Below are 19,300 nucleotides of genomic sequence, written 5' to 3'. Positions count from 1 at the left end.
TAGTACATGAGAAAACCCTGTCTAGCAGGGGATGACAGCATTCAAAAGGAAGCACTTAACACCTGAGGCCTTTGTAGTGTGATGGAAGAAGCACCAGTCTGTCAATTACTAGTTATGTGACTTTGGTTCATTCATTCGACCTCCCTGAGCCTCACTTTCTTCACTTGTAACACTGATTCAGAGTTGTGAGGACTAAATTATAAGTGAAATTATAAGGTGAAAGACATATAAAATACAACAAAAGTAAGGAAACTCCATAGATTTGAACTACAGCTACTTAACATCAAAGCAAGTATGTGTTTTTCAATCAAATGATACATTTTTAAATTAATTTATTTGACAAATGTTTATAAAGTGCCTATGTATATGCCATGTACCTTTCTAGGAGTGTGATACAGTAGTAAACAGAATATACAAAGTTACTGCCTTTACCAAGTGTATACTCTAATGAAGGGAAGAAGTTAACAAGTAAGTGAGTAAGTAAATACACAATACAGTAGATGTTAATAATTGCTAAGGTGGACAGGAAATTCCATTGAATTTCTATTTGAAATTCTATTGAATTCTGTTTGAATATGGGTCATTTGAGAGTTTGTGCAGAGAAGTCACATGATCTAATTTATGTTTTATCACTCACTTCGGCTACTGTATGGAGAAAAGACCAGAGCAAGGCAAGGGTGGAAACAGAGACAGCAGATAAGATGTTCTTTTGCAAAAATGCAGGCAAGAAAATAATAGTGGACGCGATTGAATGGTAGCCGTTTAGGTGGTGAGAAGTGGCTGGATTCTGTTTATATACACTGCATATACATACTTATACTGAAGGTGATACTGACAGAATTTGCTAATGCACTAGATGAGGGGTATGAGAGCAAGACAAACATCAAAGATGACAGGAAGGTTTCTGGCCTGATCAATTTGAAGAACCAAATTACCACTTAAACTGAAATGAGGACGCTACAAGAGGAGCAGATTCTGGGGGGTTGGGGAGTGGGGGATAGATGAAATGGGCTGGAATCAGGAGTTTGGTTTGCGTCAGTTTAAGTACAGATGTCCTGATTGGCAGTTAGACATTAAAGGGGAGAGATATAAATTTAAAGTCTTGAGACTAAATGACCATAGAGGAGAGGAGAGGCCTGAAGATGGAGTGCTGGGGCACACCCAACTTAAAGTAGCTGGAGAGATGAGGAGGAACCTGCTGAGGAGGGAGAGGTGTCTTGGAAGCCAACAGAAGAAAGAGTCCAAATGAAAGGGTTAAGTGCTGCTGACAGGTTACATAAGATGAAGCCTAAAACTGCCCACTAGATGTAGCAACATGGAGTCACTGATGACCTTGACAAGAGCTGTTTTGGTGAAATAGTGGAATAGAAAGCCTGACGGGAGTAGCTTCAAAAAAGAAAGTAGAGACAGTGGTAAAGACAACTCTTTCTAAACACATGCAGAAAAATGGGAAGGTGTTTATTTGGAGGAGGACGTAGAGTCGAGAGATTTTGTTTTATATTGTTCTTAAGATGGGAAAAATAACAGCATGTTGGTATACTCATGAGAATGACCGAGAAAGCAGGGAAGATTGATGATGCAAGAGGGAAAAGGAACACCTGCTAAAGCAAGGTCTCTGAGCATGTGAGACAGGGTGAAATCCAATGAATAAATAGACGCTGGCCTTAGATAGGCACACAGACAGCTCACTCATGGGACAAGGAAATATATGGGCCTAGATACAGATAGAATAGTTGATGTGTCAGAAGGAGAATATGGAAGCTCTCTTTCAATTGCTTCCACTTTTCTCAGTGACACACACAGTGAGGACATTAATTGACAATGAGAAATGGGGAGGTGGTGCTGGAGATTTAGGATGTTTGATGAGGGAGAGGTATGAAAAGCTGTCTGGGAGACTAAATGGATTAAGGAAGTATAAGAGGGTTGCTGATGAATGAGCTGACAGAGTCTTTCAGTGTCAAATCAAGGGCTCTTCTGAGGTTACTATCAATTTTAGATGTCATTTAGCCCTCATCTAAATTATGACACCCTTTCTGTAACTCACTTTTTTTCTGAGATGGAGTCAACTACTACTTGAATTAAATCTCACAGAAGTAAAATAAAAATTAAGAAAGATAAAAAACGGTATGCTGATACAAAATGTATGCACGTATATATAACCTCCATTTTTTTTCCTTCGGTATTTATCATCATACCAATATTCATCACTTGGGTATAAAGTACTAGTTAAGAATATAAAGGTAAGTAAAACTCATTCGGAACCTATTCCTTAAAAGCTTCCGTCTCCATTAATTTTAAGCAAGCAGATAAAAATTCACTAAAACATTAAGAAAAAATTACTGTGATATTTTATTTTTAAATGATATACATTAATGTTTGCATGGCTCAAATGGCTCTATTACATTTTAATGGTCATATAGCAGTCTTCTTACCTGTGTACCTGAAGATAAAGCTGGTGCAATGTACAGCAAGAATCAGACAGGAAAGGAAGAAATTCCTAAAAATAAAGCAACTCTATTCACTCTTTATACACAATGTGCTTTGTTAAAATAGATCATCTCATCAAAGGCATGCAAAATAAAATAAAATCCCAGATGTGCTACATAGGGAAAAAATTTTCTTGCATGAGAAGAAAAAAGGGGATGAGGCTAAAAGCACCTCAAATTCTTTACTGTTAAAACTATCAACACAACCACAATTAGGAGCTATCATTTACTGAATATCTCCAAGTGCTCAGTAGACATGTAGTGACTTTACGTACATTATTTTAGTCCTCTCAAAAATATTATGACATATTACTGTCCCCATTTTATAGACTAGAAAGCTGAAGCTAAGGTATCAAGCAACCTGAGCCACATAACTAAAAACCAGTAGGGCTGGGATTAAAGTACAGTTGTGACTGCTCTATCCATTATGGTTATGCTATCTCTTAGAATGTCAAAGAAATAGTTTTAACTGTATTATATGATATAGAAAACAAGCTGATAGTTAATTATGTAAAAAATTTAAATTCCCCTGAAAGAAAAGAATTGGTTTAAAAATGGTATAATTAGGCACAATTTTGCCTCCTAACAACTCTGGCAAATATCAGATGGGTAACTGCTCAACAAGTGCCACTGGCGCCAGGACCCTCCCACCCTGTACCTCTGCCACTGAAATACACACCCTGAGAGCTGTAGGGAGCCCGGTGTTAGAGCAGCCAACTACGGTAAGTGGTAGTGGCCCCGAAGGATGAACTCGGACAGCACACCGATAAGGACGGCAATGTGCCAGTAGTCAGTGAGCCTGCCATGGCGTTCTGACTAATAAACAGTCATCAGAGATCCTTATCTTTTCCTCAGAAAGGAGGAAGACAAGGTCAAAAACAAATTCAACATGGACAATAGTTTTGTTTTTTTCTTTTAGTTACAAATATTTATTACTATTGGTATTTCTTTCACTGGCTGCTATAAGTATTCGCTCCTCTTTTTTCCAAATAATCTGCCTAGACAGCTTATCTATTCTATTCATATATCTTCAACAATCACTATGCTATCCTGATGACTCCCAAATAGACAGGTCTTCTTAAAATTATCACACAGTTTGAACATTTAAACTTTAACAACCTAATTTAGAAATATGGTAGAAATAATTTATAAACAGTATTTAAAGGCAAATTGAATTACCTTCCGAAAACTGATCTGTGCTTATAGAAATAATTTTGTTTATGCTTACAGAAATAAGTTTTTCAGAAAACTGAATAAAACTAGTAACAATATGGACTTCCCTGGTGGCGCAGTGGTTAAGAATCTGCCTGCCAATGCAGGGGGCACAGGTTCAAGCTCTGGTCCAGAAAGATCCCACATGCTGCAGAGCAACTAAGCCCGTGTGCCACAACTACTGAGCCTGTGCTCTACAGCCCAAAAGCCACAACTACTGAGCCCATGAGCTACAACTACTGAGCCCGCGTGCCACAACTACTGAAGCCTGTGCACCCTAGAGCCCACGCGTCACAACTACTGAGCCCATGTGCCGCAACAACTGAAGCCCGCACGCTCTAGGGCCTGTGTGACGTAACTACTGAGCCCGCGTGCTGCAACTGCTGAAGCCGACGTGCCTAGAGCCCGTGCTCTGCAACAAGAGAAGCCACCGCAATGAGAAGCCCACGCACTGCAACAAAGAGTAGCCCCTGCTCGCCGCAACTAGAGAAAGCCCACACGCAGCAACGGAGACCCACTGCAGCCAAAAGTAATAAATAAATAAATCTTCAAAAAAAATTAAAAAAAAACAAATCTAGTAACAATATGATGGTAGCAACTTAAATGATATAACAGATGCTCAATGTTTAACAATTAACAATATCAAACCAAAAACCCTACAAAATATACTCTTGACTAAATAACTTCAAAAGATTGTTTTTGGCAGGAATAATAAAAACAGGATAACTTACAATGTATTGTTGATTTCACATTCACGCATTATTAAAAAAAATAAGCCTTACCTTAGTATAGTGCAAAAGGGAGTTGGCAAAGAAACGACACAATTTGAGTGTTTTCTGAAATAATCTGCAGTCAGTATTATCCTGTTCCAAAAAAAGGAAATAAGAAAGCACAATAAATAGGAAAAGAACATGAAATTAGCTAAACTTGTAAATGAGACAATATTTTCTAAAAAGATCTCTTAATAAACAGAGTGTAAACATTTTCCATAAAAAAGTAATTCTTCTCTGAGTTGTTAGAAGCAATACGAACACACAACAAATGATGATAAACATATGTCAAAAAATTAAACTCTACATCACTGAAAAGAAATCTTAATCTATAACAGCAAAAGAGGTGATCATTTTTGATTGATCTGAAAGTGAAAGAAACTTTAATACCTTATTGTTTTTTGCTATATGGGGATCAGTAGATGGTCAAAAGAAAAAGGTCTTACAAACAAGTAAAAGAATGAGATATAAAAGAAAACAGGTAAGACATGAGAAGGCAGTTCACAGAAAATACAAATTTCCAATAAACTAAAATTGAAAAACTCTAAATTACAACCTAATTACATATTTTTTGAAGGGGGAGTGGAGAGGATTATTTGATTAGCAAAGATCTAAGACTGATAATATCCCAAAGTTGAGGAAGCGGAGTAGTAAGCACTTAATTTTAACATTCATGGGAGCATAAAATAATACACTCTTTGCATTACTATTAAAAGCTAGAGTGTTATAAATTCCTTGACCCAGTAGCAATCCCACTTTTGGAAATATATCCTATAGAAATGCCAGCACAGGTATGCAATGCAATCTTTCTTATATAATGAAAATGGAAATAAATCCAGTATCCATCAACTGGAGAATGGTTAAATAAATTCAAGGTATAAAATTGGATGATGAATACATAGATTCATTATTTAAAAAAAAAAAAAATTCAAGGTATATTCATAAAATGTAGTAGCATAGAGCTATTAAAAGGAATTGGGTAGATATACCTTCACGAATATAGAAAGCCCTAAGACAGATTAAGTAAAAAAATCATGCTGCAAAACAATATGTATAATATCATCCTATTATTATTTTTAAATGTGTGTTATGTGTTAATATTTCCTCCCTAACCCTCCCAAAATAAATCGAAATCTTACCTGTGGTTCTCTGTAGCAGATGAAAGTAGGATTTCACTGTTCATGTTAGGTATTTGTGTAATGTGTGAGGGTTTTCTGAGCATTTGTAAGTTGGTAAAACACTGGGTAATGCCAAGATATCTATGTGTATACAGGGGATGTAGAGGACAGTGGAGTCACCCTACCTGGATTGAAATCCTGGCCTTACCACTACCTCTGCATGATCGTGGGAAAGTTACCAAGCCTCTCTATGAGGGTGCAATGTGGCTTACACTAAGGTTACTGTGAGGTTTAAATAGTGTCTGACACTTAGGCAACTTAGCTTAATAAATATTGGTTGTTATGTCATCCAAATGTGTAATACACACTACAATCCAAAGAGCTTTAAATTAGTACCTTAAAATTAAGTCAAACAGATACATTATTATTTTTTTATTATTATTATTATCTTTAATTTGGAGAATAATTTCAAATGAAATAACTTTATTAACTGTGTATGTTCAATCTCTTTCCAAAAATATATCAAAACCTTAATTAAACCAATCAAAATGGAATTGAATGATCCACTAATTGAGTATGACCCTTCATTTTTACCTTTTATAAAAATATTTGGAAATAGTCAATTTTCCTCAGCAAGAGTAAGTTAGATGAAAATTCACCTCTTTGATAATTATGAATATGAACTCTCTCATACACTGCTATGGAAGTTTGAAAGGACAGAGATTAAAAATGAATCTAAGATACTTATAAGATACTCAATAAGAAATTTTATTTGGCTTAGATGTCATATCACAAGAAACTGTTCTTGACTTCATGATTGGGTTCCTACCTTTACTCACATAAGCCAACCCGCAATTCTCCGAAGATCACACTAGTCTATAATTACCTGCTTATACTATCTCCCAACCTAGACTATAAGTTATTGGAGGCAGAAAGATGTGGCTGGCTTAGTACCCAGCACATTTTCTGGCACACAGTAAGGACTCTGGAGATAGCTGGTAAATGAATTAAATGAATAAATGTTGACACACAACTTATCATGTTTGCCTACTTAAAATTTTTCTTTCTCATTCAAGAGGAAATTGTATAAGATTTGGTTGAAGACTCTGGTTTTACTTCATTACTAAATAGCATACCAATTAAATCTAGAACTGATTTTCACATTTTCAAAAAGCAAGTGTACAACACAAATACTATCCCACCTTGATTTACTCAACTGTTTAAGTCAGAAAGTTTGCATCTCAATGCCAATAAAAAAGGGGTGGGGATATAAACAAGGAAAACCATTTTTAATGTTTCAAAATATTGAGTATCCAGTCTTCCTTTCTTTAAATAAAACAAGAAAAATACCGATAAAATCTGAATGTAGTGAGCAATGAATCTCAGTGTAGGCAACAGATATAAAAATATGAGTTTATTTTCTGAATATAACTTTCAGTAAGCATTATATGAACAAAAGTAGGAATTACAGTGCAAATTAAATTTATATCTAAGAGCGTTACAAATAAATTTCCCTATCTTTATAGAAAAACTAAATTATTTGTGGCTAAAAAGCTTGTTACAAAGTCTAATGCAACAGTCTCATTTTGAAACCATGTTCAAGACTTAAGAGAGAATAAATATCTATTTTAGGGGCTGTCACAGGTTGAACTGTGTCCCCTAAAAAGACAGGGTGAAGTCCTAACCCCCAGTACCTTTACATTGTAGATGCAATTAGTTCAGATGAGGTCATACTGGAGTAGGATGTGCCCTTAATCTAACATGACTGGTGTCCCTATTATGAAGATGATAAGAAGAGACAGGGAGAGGACACCACGTGATGATGGAGGCAGAGACTGAAGTTATACAGCTGCAAGCCAAGGAATGCCAGTGATAGCAGAAACTAAGAAAGGCATGGAGCAGACTCTCCCCTAGAGCCTTCAAGAGAACAGGGCCCTGCTGACACATTTTAGACTTCTATCCTCTAGAAGTGCAAGCGAACAAATGTGCCACCTGATTTGTGGTAATTTGTTATAGCAGCCTCAGGAACCTAATTTAGGGACTGATACATCTACATGCTTCCATAAATAGCATATTACCTATGAAATCTAGAGGTTTTATTCTGATGTTTTTAAAAACAAGGTGAAAAAACTGCTTGGAAGAGTTTAATGAAATAGTTTGATTCTTCAATAAATATCAATAGTGAACAGCAGAGGGCGATGTTAATCAAAATTTAGAGTTAAGAATGGAGAAACTACACAGACCCTCTCAAAGCTCCATTTCAGGCAATGGACAGTAAGTAGTGCTACTTTCGTTTATCAGTACCAAGTAAGTAAAGAAAAACAAGTAAGGCAAAACATGAAAATTTGCTTGGACAGTTAGGAAAGTTTACGATTTAAATTCTCTGATTTTCATATACACGCAGTTTATATACACTGAACTTATGTATTCAATACTTCATGTACAAATAGCCATCCTGGTCAGGTACCCTCGGGACTTCTCTTTCTTCTTCCATTATAGACTATACTGTGGCTTGGGCTTTCCCCAACTTACTCCTGTCCAGGAATCTCTGTCTAATCTTACTCTCCAAGTAACTCTAGCTGGGGGATCTGTGGTGTCAAGATAAGCAAGATGGAAATTGGAAAAAGAGGAGGTGGAGGTTGAGGATACAGATGTATAGGATAAAGGTGGATAGGGGAACGTCCTTCCTGCCACTGACACAGGATACCCAGCAAAATGCCTTCTCCTTTCGGGAAGGTGAGGGGAATCAGAAAGGGTATAGGAAGGAAGTGAGGACACAAAAGAAAAGGAAAAAAGAACGAAAGAATGTAAGGGAAGGATAGATAAAGAGAAACAGAAGAGAAGCAAGAAGGAAAGGGTTTGCCCCTTCCTAAAGTTACTCCTCACTCCCTCTTACCAACTTCAGGACCCCTTTTCAAACTTCCACCCTCCTCTCAGGTTTGTCTTTCCAGATCAGCCCTGCCCCATGAGTTGTGACCAGTGTTTAGGAACTGGATGAATCCTTACATGTCCACCTGCATAGCTGCTGGGCAGGGAAGAGCACAGGTACAAAGGAATACCCTGTATCAGTTTGCAGGTCCACAACAGGAAGGGATGTTACTGTTATTCTATGGAGAAATATTTAACTCATTTTCCCACTGAAATTATTGCTTATAACTGTTAGGTCCTGAGTACTATTAATCCTATAATTTAGGACTATTACGAGTTAAACAAACTTTAAAGAGCTAGTCTGAGAACAGAAGGCACTATGTATAAACACTGTTACAGGAAAATATACTGTAATTCCCAATAAGCATATTACAGATTTTTAGAATACAATCTGTTTTATAAAAGGGATGCCAATTCAACACTATAACTTTTTGAAATCAATATAAATGTAAGTATACACCAAGTATACACACAGCTGTATACTGCATCTCTACAGGTTGTAATGGATTGGTGAAGAAAAGGTTGACTGTGGCTATATCATCAAGACGACCTTAAATAAATACAGGACTAAGGAATTAGATTTTTGTCCAAGGGTAGAAAAGATTCTGAGGAGAATGCCTTGACCAACCAGTGAGTATTTAAAAAGGCAGGGACAGATAGACTATAGATGGAACAAAAGCAGATAGGGGTCTAATGCAATGCTCTGAGTGAAAAGTAATTATGGGCTGTAAATAATCCCACAGATTAAAAACGAAAACAAAACAAATTAAAACCCTTTTAGGTAAACTGATCCGTAGATCTAAATGAGATTTAGTAACTGCCAAAAGAAAAAGAGCTACAGTTCACAGTGTTGTTAGACCATATTTTTACCTGCGCATCTGATTGTGTCATCTGCTCAGCTAACTGCAAACAAGAATGGAAGGAGAAAAGAATGTCTTCGCACAAGCTAGTAATTATATCTTTGTGTTTCAGCTGACTCTTTATAACCGACTGGTGCTTAAGGCTCTGCCTAAATGAATAAAAAGAAAAGAATATAATCACCACAAGTAACACATCAAGTAACTTAGGACCATAAAAATATGACTTGAAAGAACATGTAAAAAATCAAAATGCATCATATATATTAGACACGGCATAATTAAGATGTGTTGACGTTACCTCTGAAGCTGTCATGTTAGTTTGAGTAAGTTGATAATTTTTTTTTTTCTCCTTATAAAATATTAATTGAACTCTTACTATATGCCAGGCACTCTGTGAAGCCCTGGAGATAGAGGGGTGAATGAAAAGACACAATCTCTGGCCTGCCTGCATGGAATTTCTGGTCTAGCACAAAAGAGAACATTAAATAATGTAAGAATAGTTAATTGATTACAGCTGTGATGAATGCCAAGATAGAAAAGTCCAGGGTGCTACAATAGAGAGATCTAATCTAACTGATTCTCAGGGTGAGGATGAAAAGAATGCTACCATGAAGACCTAACACTTAAACTGAGAACTGAAAGATAAGCAGGAATTAGCAAGGTGTAGAGTACACGAGAGAAGCATCCCAGGCAGAGGGAAAAGCTGTGACAAGGCTCTGGGACAGGAGAGTGTATTATGTTTGAGGAGCTGAGAGCAGGGATAGCGCAATGGAGATGGGCTGGTGAAGAAGGCGGGAGCCAGAGAGGATTAGGTTGTTACTTTTAGTAAACTGGGATGGATTTTAAGCAGTAGAGTGACATGATCTGATCTACATTTTTAGAAGATCAGTCTGAATGCTCGATAGAAAATGAATCAGAGCGGGGCAAGACTGGAAGATATTCGATGATGATGGTGATGGCGATGGTGATGGTGATGGTGATGGTGTGGCTAATTCACTGAGCACTCACTATGTGACTTGCAGAGTTGCAAGCATTTCACACTGATAAACTCAATTCTCACTATAACCCCACAAAGAAGGTGCTATTGTTATAACTCCCACTTTCAGATGAGCAAACTAAGACTCAGAGAAGTTAACCAAATTGCCTAAGAGTTCCAGACGGGGTAAGTGATTTCAGAATGGATTCAAGCATATGCGGTATGGCTCTGAGTTGACACTTTGAACCACTGCACTATTACTTGTTGGCAACGTAATGACCTGGTGGTGCAAGAAAAACACCTAAGACCTGAAAGTATTACACTACCTTTAATGTTTTACGCATATGTATAAAGTAGAGGTCCTTAACCATTTTTACATCTCAACTATATCTCCTCCCCCCAAGAATCTGATGAATGCTACGGACAGCCTCCCTAGCAACCCTTCATAATGCTCTAGTTAAAATTATAAATGGAATTAAAATTGAACAACTCAAAAGTATATAATGAGGGGATTATATTCAGCCCTAATTATAATTATTAATTTATCTAAGCCTGGAAATAGGATACTTGATAGTCAGTTAAACAATAGTAGCAGTAGGCAAATGGTTAAGACCCATGGCCCATTATTTCAGATGTACTAGCTAACTGAGTAGAACTTTTTTTTAATTTTAGAGAGAGCAGGATAAAGAAGTATGATTTAGTTTGGGAGCTACATGTACAACATTTGGATTATAAGAGAGCAGTGTCAGTAAATATTGTACACACCCATACAAAATGTTTTAAATGCAATCTAAGAAAACTTACAAATAATTAAGACTTTGGATAAGGAAAATAGATTACAAAAAGTAAAAACAAAACAAAACAGAAACTTACTTAATTATAAATTTCCAAGTATTGGCATGAAATGCATGGTCCATACTGGAAATAACAGAGCAGATATCCAACAATGAATGAATAACTACAAAGAAAGATAACAGAACTCTTAGGACATTCAAATGTCATATGGGGTGAGTTTCTTCTATATTTAAAAATATCTACTGAACAATTTTGACATTTGCTAAAACAGGCAATACAGTTTGAAAAAAATTATCTCAAAATAATTAGTGAAAGTAAGTGTCAGGCTTTTGATTTAGGGTTTTTATAAATTACAGAAAATTAAGTTTGATGTTTACACCTACTCTATGACCTAAATAAAACTAAAAATGTTCAGTGGACTAAAAATTATGCCCTATTATAACTGAAATATTCTACAGATATTCGAATCAAAAATGACAAAATATACTGCTAAGGAAAGAAAACCTAACAAGGAAGAATCAAAATGAATTTGTACAGTACTCATTAAGGCTTGTACTCTGCCTGAGGTAGATTACTTGTTAAAATGAGCACAATAAACCCCCTTGCTGTGTCCACGCTCTTAGTCAGTTCGCTTCCAAAGACCCTGGGCTTCGCGACATAACTTGCTTTGGTCAACAGGACAAAAATAAACATAAACCAAGCAGAGACTTTAAACGTGCCTGCACACTGGGGCCTGCCCTCTCTTGCTGCTCTTAGGACCCCTGAGGCCATCAGCAGGTAGCTGAGCCTGGGCTAACCTGCTGCATGATGGGCTACACGGGACTGGCTCAGGACATTATCTCTCCCTCTGCCGACAAACGACCATGAATAAGGTCAGTGACCACAAACACACGAGTGACCCAGTTACACCATGTGAAGCAGAGAAAGCTGTTCTACATGAGCCCAGCCTAAAACACTAACTCAGAATCATGAATAAATGAAACAGTAGTTGCTTGATTTCTTTCTTCCTTTCTTCCTTCCTCTCTCCCTCCCTCCCTCTCCCTCTCTTTCCCTCCATCTCTGTTTCCTCCCTTCCTCCCTCCTTTCTTTCTTTTTTCCTTTCTTTCTTTCTTTCTTTCCTTCTTGCCATGCCACATGGCTTGCGGGATCTTAGTTCCCTGACCAGGGATTGAACCCAGGCCCCAGCAGTGAAAGCACCGAGTCCTAACCACTGGGCGGCCTGGGAACTCCCTAGTAGTTACTTTAATGTAATAGATTTTTGGGTTGGTTTGTTACAGAGCAAAAGATACCTGATAATACTGCACAAAACCACCTTACTCTCTTTATGCTGAAGCTATGAATGCAATCTTTTCATTAGAGTACTGCTTTTCAAACTCTGGGCCATGATCCATTGGTAAGTGATGAAATTAATAAAGTAGCAATCAGCAATTCTTTAAAAATGAAATAGACTATAATAGAGTACGTTATTTCAAGTACAATAAATAAATGTAGTATATACATACACAGTCACAAACATACATACAAGTATGTAATTATATGTGTTCCGGGAAGAAATGCAAACTTCATTTCTTACTATGAAGTTATGGTTTAAAAACTCTGAAAGCTACTGCTTCAGAATTTGGGCTACTTTAGAGGGTATAAAATTGCATAACTTTCTTTGTTAATCATTGTGGAGAAACAACCTACTTTGAACATTGACTAAATATATAAATCTATGTTAATGCATCAAATATCAATTTTACAAAATCTAAAATTTAAGAGATTAAAGGTTTATTGGGTAGGATTTAAATTTTTTTACACATAATATCATGAATCATTAGAAACAACATTGAGTTCAATAATTTAACTGATGTACAGTTTATAGTCAATATACATCATATACTAAGTAGTAAGTTTTCTTCACTCACCTACTACCATATTCAAAACGTCATCATTCTCATCTATTAAAGAGTCCATGCAAACCATATCCAGCAGTTCCATTAGCTGCTTTTGAAGAGAATAGGCCTCCTTGAAAAGAGCCTGCAGAAGGTCTGAGACTAGGTGTAAACGCCCAGAGTAAACAGATTCGCTATTCTGATCACAAAGAAATAAAAACGAGAGAAAAAGCAAATCATAAAAAACTCAAGAGCCAAATGTATTTTAATTCATTCTATCAGAGCTCATAAATGCAATGCTTTTAGAGAGTGGGTGGGTGGGGAGCATATGCAAAACATGGGGTGCAGAATAGCATCAGAATGTAAGCTGGTGCAGCCACTGTGGAGAACAGTACAGAGGTTCCTCAGGAAACTAAAAATAGAATTACCATGATTCAGCAATCCCACTCCTGGGCATATATCTGGACAAAACTATAATTCAAAAAGATACATGCATGCCTATGTTCATAGCAGCACTATTCATAATAGCCAAGACATGGAAACAACCTCAATGTCCATCGACAGATGAATGGATAAAGAAGATGTGGTACATGTATACAATGGAATACTACTCAGGCATAAAAAAAGAACAAAGTAATGCCATTTGCAGCAACATGGATGCAACTAGAGATTATCAGACTAAGTGAAGTCAGAAAGAGAAAGACAAATACCATATGATATCACTTATATGTGGAATCTAAAATATGACACAGGGACTTCCCTGGTGGCGCAGTGGTTAAGAGTCCGCCTGCCAATGCAGGGGACATGGGTTTGATCCCTGGTCTGGGAAGATCCTACATGCCACAGAGCAACTAAGCCCGTGCGCCACAACTACTGAGCCTGCGCTCTAGAGCCCGCGAGCCACAACTACTGAAGACCGCGCGCCTAGAGCCCGTGCTCTGACACAGGAGAAGCCACCGCAATGAGAAGCCCACGCACTGCAATGAAGAGTGGCCCCCGCTCACCGCAGCTAGAGAAAGCCTGCGCACAGCAACGAAGACCCAATGCAGCCAAAAATAAATAAATAAATTTATAAAATAAAAAAAATATATATATGACACAAATGAACCTGTCTATGAAACAGAAACAGAATCACAGAGAACAGACTGGTGGTTGCCAAGGGGGAGGGGGTTGAGGGAGGGGTAGAGTGGGAGGTTGGGGTTAGCAGATGCAAGCTTTCATATATAGAATGGATAAACAACAAGGTCCTACTGTATAGCACAGAGAACTAGATTCAATATCCTATGATAAATCATAATGGTAAAGAATATTAAAAAAGAGTAAGGTACATATATATATAACTGAATCACTTTGCTGTACAGCAGTAATTAATACAACACTGTAAATCAACTATACTTCAATTAAAGAAAAGAATTCTCACCAGCAAAAAAAAAAAAAAAAAATTTAATGCTTCTTAGTGAATGACATATTCGTTCATTAAACAAAAGTTTAGTGAACCTCCATTATATATAGTGTACTTTGAGAGATGCAGGTATGTATAAAATATGATTTCTGACTTCCAAGATCTTACAAATATAGAACTAAAAGGGAGCTAAATAACGTTAGGCCCGGTGCATGACATTTCAGTATCCTGTCACCAAAGAGAAGCATGAGTTAACTAGCAATTTTCATTCACCCAACAAACAGCATTATCAAAACTTCCTGTGACCCACAAATCCTAGGCCAGCGTTTGTGCTTTAAAGCTGTCTCAGGACTAAATAAGGGTCAGTGTCCCTTTAATAGGCACCTAATTGTTAAGCAATTCATCTGAGCCACTAATGCCATGACAGAACTATTTGAGGATCCCTGTGACTTGACACAAATCTGTATCACTTCTTTCCTTATCAAGAGGAAATAGAATAAGACAACAACAACAAAACTGCAAGAGCCCCCTTTTTAAGATTTCTTTATAACTACTTATTTTGAAACAAATATTTACATACATGCTCTTTGTTCTATGGAAAAATGCACTGCAATAATATAGGTTAAAATGTAAACTTATGAACAAATACTATAAGCACCACAAACTCAGCCCCTTTGCCCATGGATTCTAGGCCATTTAAAGTGTACTTAGGGCTTCCCTGGTGGCGCAGTGGTTAAGAATCCGCCTGCCCATGCAGGGGACTTGGGTTTGAGCCCTGGTCCAGGAAGATCCCACATGCCATAGAGCAACTAAGCCCGTGCGCCACAACTACTAAGCCTGCGCTCCAGAGCCCGCGAGCCACCACTCCTGAAGCCCGGGCGCCTAGAGCCCGTGCTCTGCAACGAGAGAAGCCACCGCAATGAGAAGCCCGCGCACCACGATGAAGAGTAGCCCCCGCTCACCGCAACTAGAGAAAGACCGCGCACAGCGACAAAGACCCAACGCAGCCAGAAAAAAATAAACAAAATAAAAATTTTTAAAAATGTTTTAAAAAAAATAAAGTGTACTTAGACCCATCACTCACCTTACAATGTACAAATGTACTTTTGATTACATGTAGGACCGAGGAGGGAAGACTGTGAATATTTTCTAGAATGATGGATTCCTGAGTGGCACAGACATGCTGAACACATCCTGTAAGAGCTCCTAATAGCTGTACCATTGTCTGGAAATACGGAAAGAAGTTTCATTCAGAGTATATTTTCTGTGTACCTAAAAGGTGTCAGACAATATGCTGAATGCTAAGGATACAGCAGTGAGCAAAATGGACCCTCTCTCTGTTCCTCCTTACACATAACTTCAGTCTGTCAGAACTACAAATATTAAAAGTGACTAGGGACTTCCCTGGCAGTCCAGTGGTTAAGACTTCGCCTTCCAATGCAGGGGGTACAGGTTCGATCCCTGGTCAGGGAGCTAAGATCTCACATGCCTTGTAGCCAAAAAACCAAAATTTAAAAAACAGAAGCAATACTGTAACAAATTCAATAAAGACTTTAAAAATGGTCCACATCGAAAAAATCTTAGAAAAAAAAACCAAAAAAAAACTGGCTAGCCATTTGGTTAAAAAGAAAAAGAAAAAAAGAAGTTGGAATCCTAACCCACAACATCAAAGTATATGGCAGGTGTTCTACATACATACGCTTTAGAATTACAGGTAGGGCATGCTATCTTGATTACCTGTCTTCTTATAGGAGTTTAGATATTTACTAAGCATGAAATTGTATAAGAAATTCAGAATTTATGTTTTTTGCAATATCTTTATATCTTTAATTCTATAAACTTAATTCTAGCATTGGGGCGTTATATAGAGAATATAAAGCTAATTAATATCTCACACTCTTTAAGCTCTCCCACCACCCCCCTTTCTAATATATTTGACATACCTGTAAAATATTTCTTAGAGTGGTCTGGATTTCTAAATTTTGGCTTGATAGTCCTCTGGCTTGACTGGTTAACTCATACATCATGTCATCAAATAATCTCACAGTCTGTGAAAGCAAAGCAGGTCATAAATAGTAGTAACAGAAGTCACTAAAAAAGGAAAGGCATATCTTCAAAGAAATAAATTAGATTTGATTTTGCATTATTAACAGCCACGGGATATTGTCTAGTGTAACAACTGTACCTAATAAAGTTAACAAAATATATATTTTGTATAGTGTTTCTATAGTATTTCTATTTTTTGTATACTATTTTTCTACAATAGAATCTCCTTAAAATAAAAAAGCCTCCAACAAAAATTGATTTGTCTTCCACTTCTGTGATTTGAATCTACTTAATAACATCCATAAAAAAAGATCAAAGTTCATTTTTTGGTGATGTAACAAAAGTGCTACTCTTACACTTAAATAAATAAAAGATGATGATCTTAACCAATCAACATCCATGTGAACATTTACAAGGATATTTTCTGGTAGTGGTAATGAATTTGTGCTGAATTACCTATTCACTTGTTTTCTAACCAGTTCCCCTTTCTGACCAACTCAAAATACTATTCCTGGGTTAGAGACATAGTACGTGACCTCAGAACTAAGTGTTTTTGTCTGTGAAACATTAGCCAACCTAAGATCTTAATACTCTAAACAAGTTAAATGGCCTGAACACTACACTACAAGAATAACCACAGTCAGCAGCACACTGTAATTAAAGAGGGCGCTGCTTCCCATAAGCCTGTTAACACTCAACATCTCGTTTTCATCTATATAATAGCTGGACCTTTTTTGGCGGTCAACAACAAATTTTAAGAAACTTTTTAGATAGAGAACAATCGAGTGAATATGAGTAAAAGGAGTTCTGATAATTATTTGTTTCAAAGCTAAACTTAGAAATCCATTCCAGTAAGAGATAAGTTATCATAAAAAAAATGTTTCATTTTGTCACCAAAGTATGTTTAGTTCCCACAATTAAAAAAAAAAGTTATGACTCTGCTTTTCAGAGAAAAGTTATACCACATATATCTAAAAGGTAACAATGCAGTTGGTGAATCTGATATTTTCTTTTAAGTTACTTGATTTTACCAATCTTCCAGCCATTTTTATTCTAAGGCTTCTTTAATAAATGTTGGCTCCATTTTTCCATACAATGAAATTTAACAGTTATTAATAAATTCTACAGAGACGATAAAGAGACTTAACTAACTTCATCATCCATCCCAATTTTCAATGAATAGCTTTAAAATACAAGAGTATTTAAAACCAACTACAAATAATGTAAATTCAATTAGTAAAGGATCCATACTCTCTGAAAATGTTTTTTTAATTACCTAATAATCATACTAACACCATCATATTCTCATATGAGATCTACTTTTAACTATTTTATTTGTATTTCAAATATGTGATACATTGGGAATTCCCTGGCAGTCCAGTGGTTACGACTCAGCACTTTCACCACTGTGGGCCCGGGTTCAGTCTCTGGTCAGGGAACTAAGATCCCACAAGCCTCACAGCGCAGCCAAAAAAAAAAAAGTGATACATTAAGAAATTAAGAATAAATGGTCTAAAACTGAGGCCAGATCTTAACAGCCTTTATAACAAGTAAATTGATTAAGATAATAATAGTACTATACCTTTGGCAGCACTTGTGAAAAGAAAGTCTGTTCCAATGTCAGGTGGTTCATATGAGGTAAAAACATTTCTACAATAATTTTCAGAATTTCTATAAAGGAAAATAGTAACATATTTTGTAGCAATATTAAGTCATGTCAGCCAACAAAGATCACTACCCTTTCCCAGATTCGAGTATATTAAGTACTAGCAATCAAAAGCTTTGTACAATTTCAAAATGCCATATTCTATGTAGAGAAACTATTAACAATTAAACAACCTGAAAAACTAGAAAAATTTTAAAAAACAAAACAAAACAATGTATGTGTCCAGCAACTGAACATCAGTTAATGGATGTGGGTACATCTACTGAATAGGATCTGCTATCATTAAAATGATTGTTAGAGATTGTTTAAAACCATGACAAAATGTCCACAATACATTAAGCTAAAATGAAAAAACTTCCAAATAGTGTAATTCCAATCTTAATATATATAAACATGTATATACAAAGAATAACAGATAGGCTGGCAGGAATATATAGAATCAAGATGAGAATGTCCTATGCCAAAATCTTAAACATTTCAGATTAATGATTGTTTTATTATCTTTTCTGTTTTTCTCCATGTTACAAATTTTCTATAATGAATATGTACAACTCTCATACACAGGATAAAAAGTAACTGTTCCTTAAAAAAATCAGACCCCACAGGCAGCACACAGATTCAAGATTATAAACAAATATTCCACAACCAAGTGAAATGTAAATAGAAAACTCAAAATATATGAGTAAACTCTGCAGGATAGTCCTAACTCTCTACCTCTCCTTCTAGCTAAATAAATAAATTACGTCAAGTAAGATTAATGAAGACAGATGAAGAAAGTCAACTTTTCCAAATGACAAATCTGTCATGCCTAAGCAATCAGCCTTTTGTAACTTAGAAAGTATTTTCTAATTGACACTAACATGTGAAGAGGCTGAAAGTTATTAAGTAGACTGCAAATTATGTTTTATATTAGTCTAACCAGTTTAACAACTAACATTTAAAATTTACAATGTGCTTATACACACATTATCAAACAGAACACTTTTGGTATCTATCCAAAATGGAATTTAAAACTTTAAGTACTGTAATTTGAAGTAATTCGGTCATTTTAAGTAACTGAAGATTACAAAGGCTGTAACGCTACAATAGGAAGAATAAACTTAAAGGGAATACGAAACTGGGATATGTGGGACTCAGGCCTTAAAGACATCAAAGTAACCGTACAAT

At 36.3% G+C, this 19,300-nt stretch overlaps 1 protein-coding gene across 5 annotated transcripts in view; it reads right to left on the bottom strand.

Annotated features, from left to right (window-relative positions):
• The window catches only part of FIRRM (FIGNL1 interacting regulator of recombination and mitosis), a 366,159-nt gene that overhangs the window by 21,397 nt on the left and 325,462 nt on the right, over positions 1 to 19,300 (bottom strand). For 4 of the 5 annotated variants that reach the window (XM_059935956.1, XM_059935976.1, XM_059935947.1 and 1 more), the window contains 8 exons: positions 18,050 to 18,138; positions 16,365 to 16,469; positions 15,506 to 15,646; positions 13,053 to 13,218; positions 11,224 to 11,308; positions 9,385 to 9,523; positions 4,481 to 4,561; positions 2,433 to 2,497 (listed from right to left, as the gene is read on the bottom strand). In XM_059935956.1, the coding sequence (XP_059791939.1) occupies positions 2,433 to 2,497; positions 4,481 to 4,561; positions 9,385 to 9,523; positions 11,224 to 11,308; positions 13,053 to 13,218; positions 15,506 to 15,646; positions 16,365 to 16,469; positions 18,050 to 18,138 (871 nt within the window). Of the gene's footprint in view, positions 1 to 2,432; positions 2,498 to 4,480; positions 4,562 to 9,384; positions 9,524 to 11,223; positions 11,309 to 13,052; positions 13,219 to 15,505; positions 15,647 to 16,364; positions 16,470 to 18,049; positions 18,139 to 19,300 lie in introns of those variants that run through there. The other variant, XM_059935986.1, reaches the window with a different exon arrangement.

The sequence above is a fragment of the Balaenoptera ricei genome, chromosome 1 (assembly GCF_028023285.1).
Source record: "Balaenoptera ricei isolate mBalRic1 chromosome 1, mBalRic1.hap2, whole genome shotgun sequence".
In the NCBI taxonomy this organism is placed as follows: domain Eukaryota; kingdom Metazoa; phylum Chordata; class Mammalia; order Artiodactyla; family Balaenopteridae; genus Balaenoptera; species Balaenoptera ricei.
This window is presented reverse-complemented; position numbering and strand designations above follow the sequence as displayed.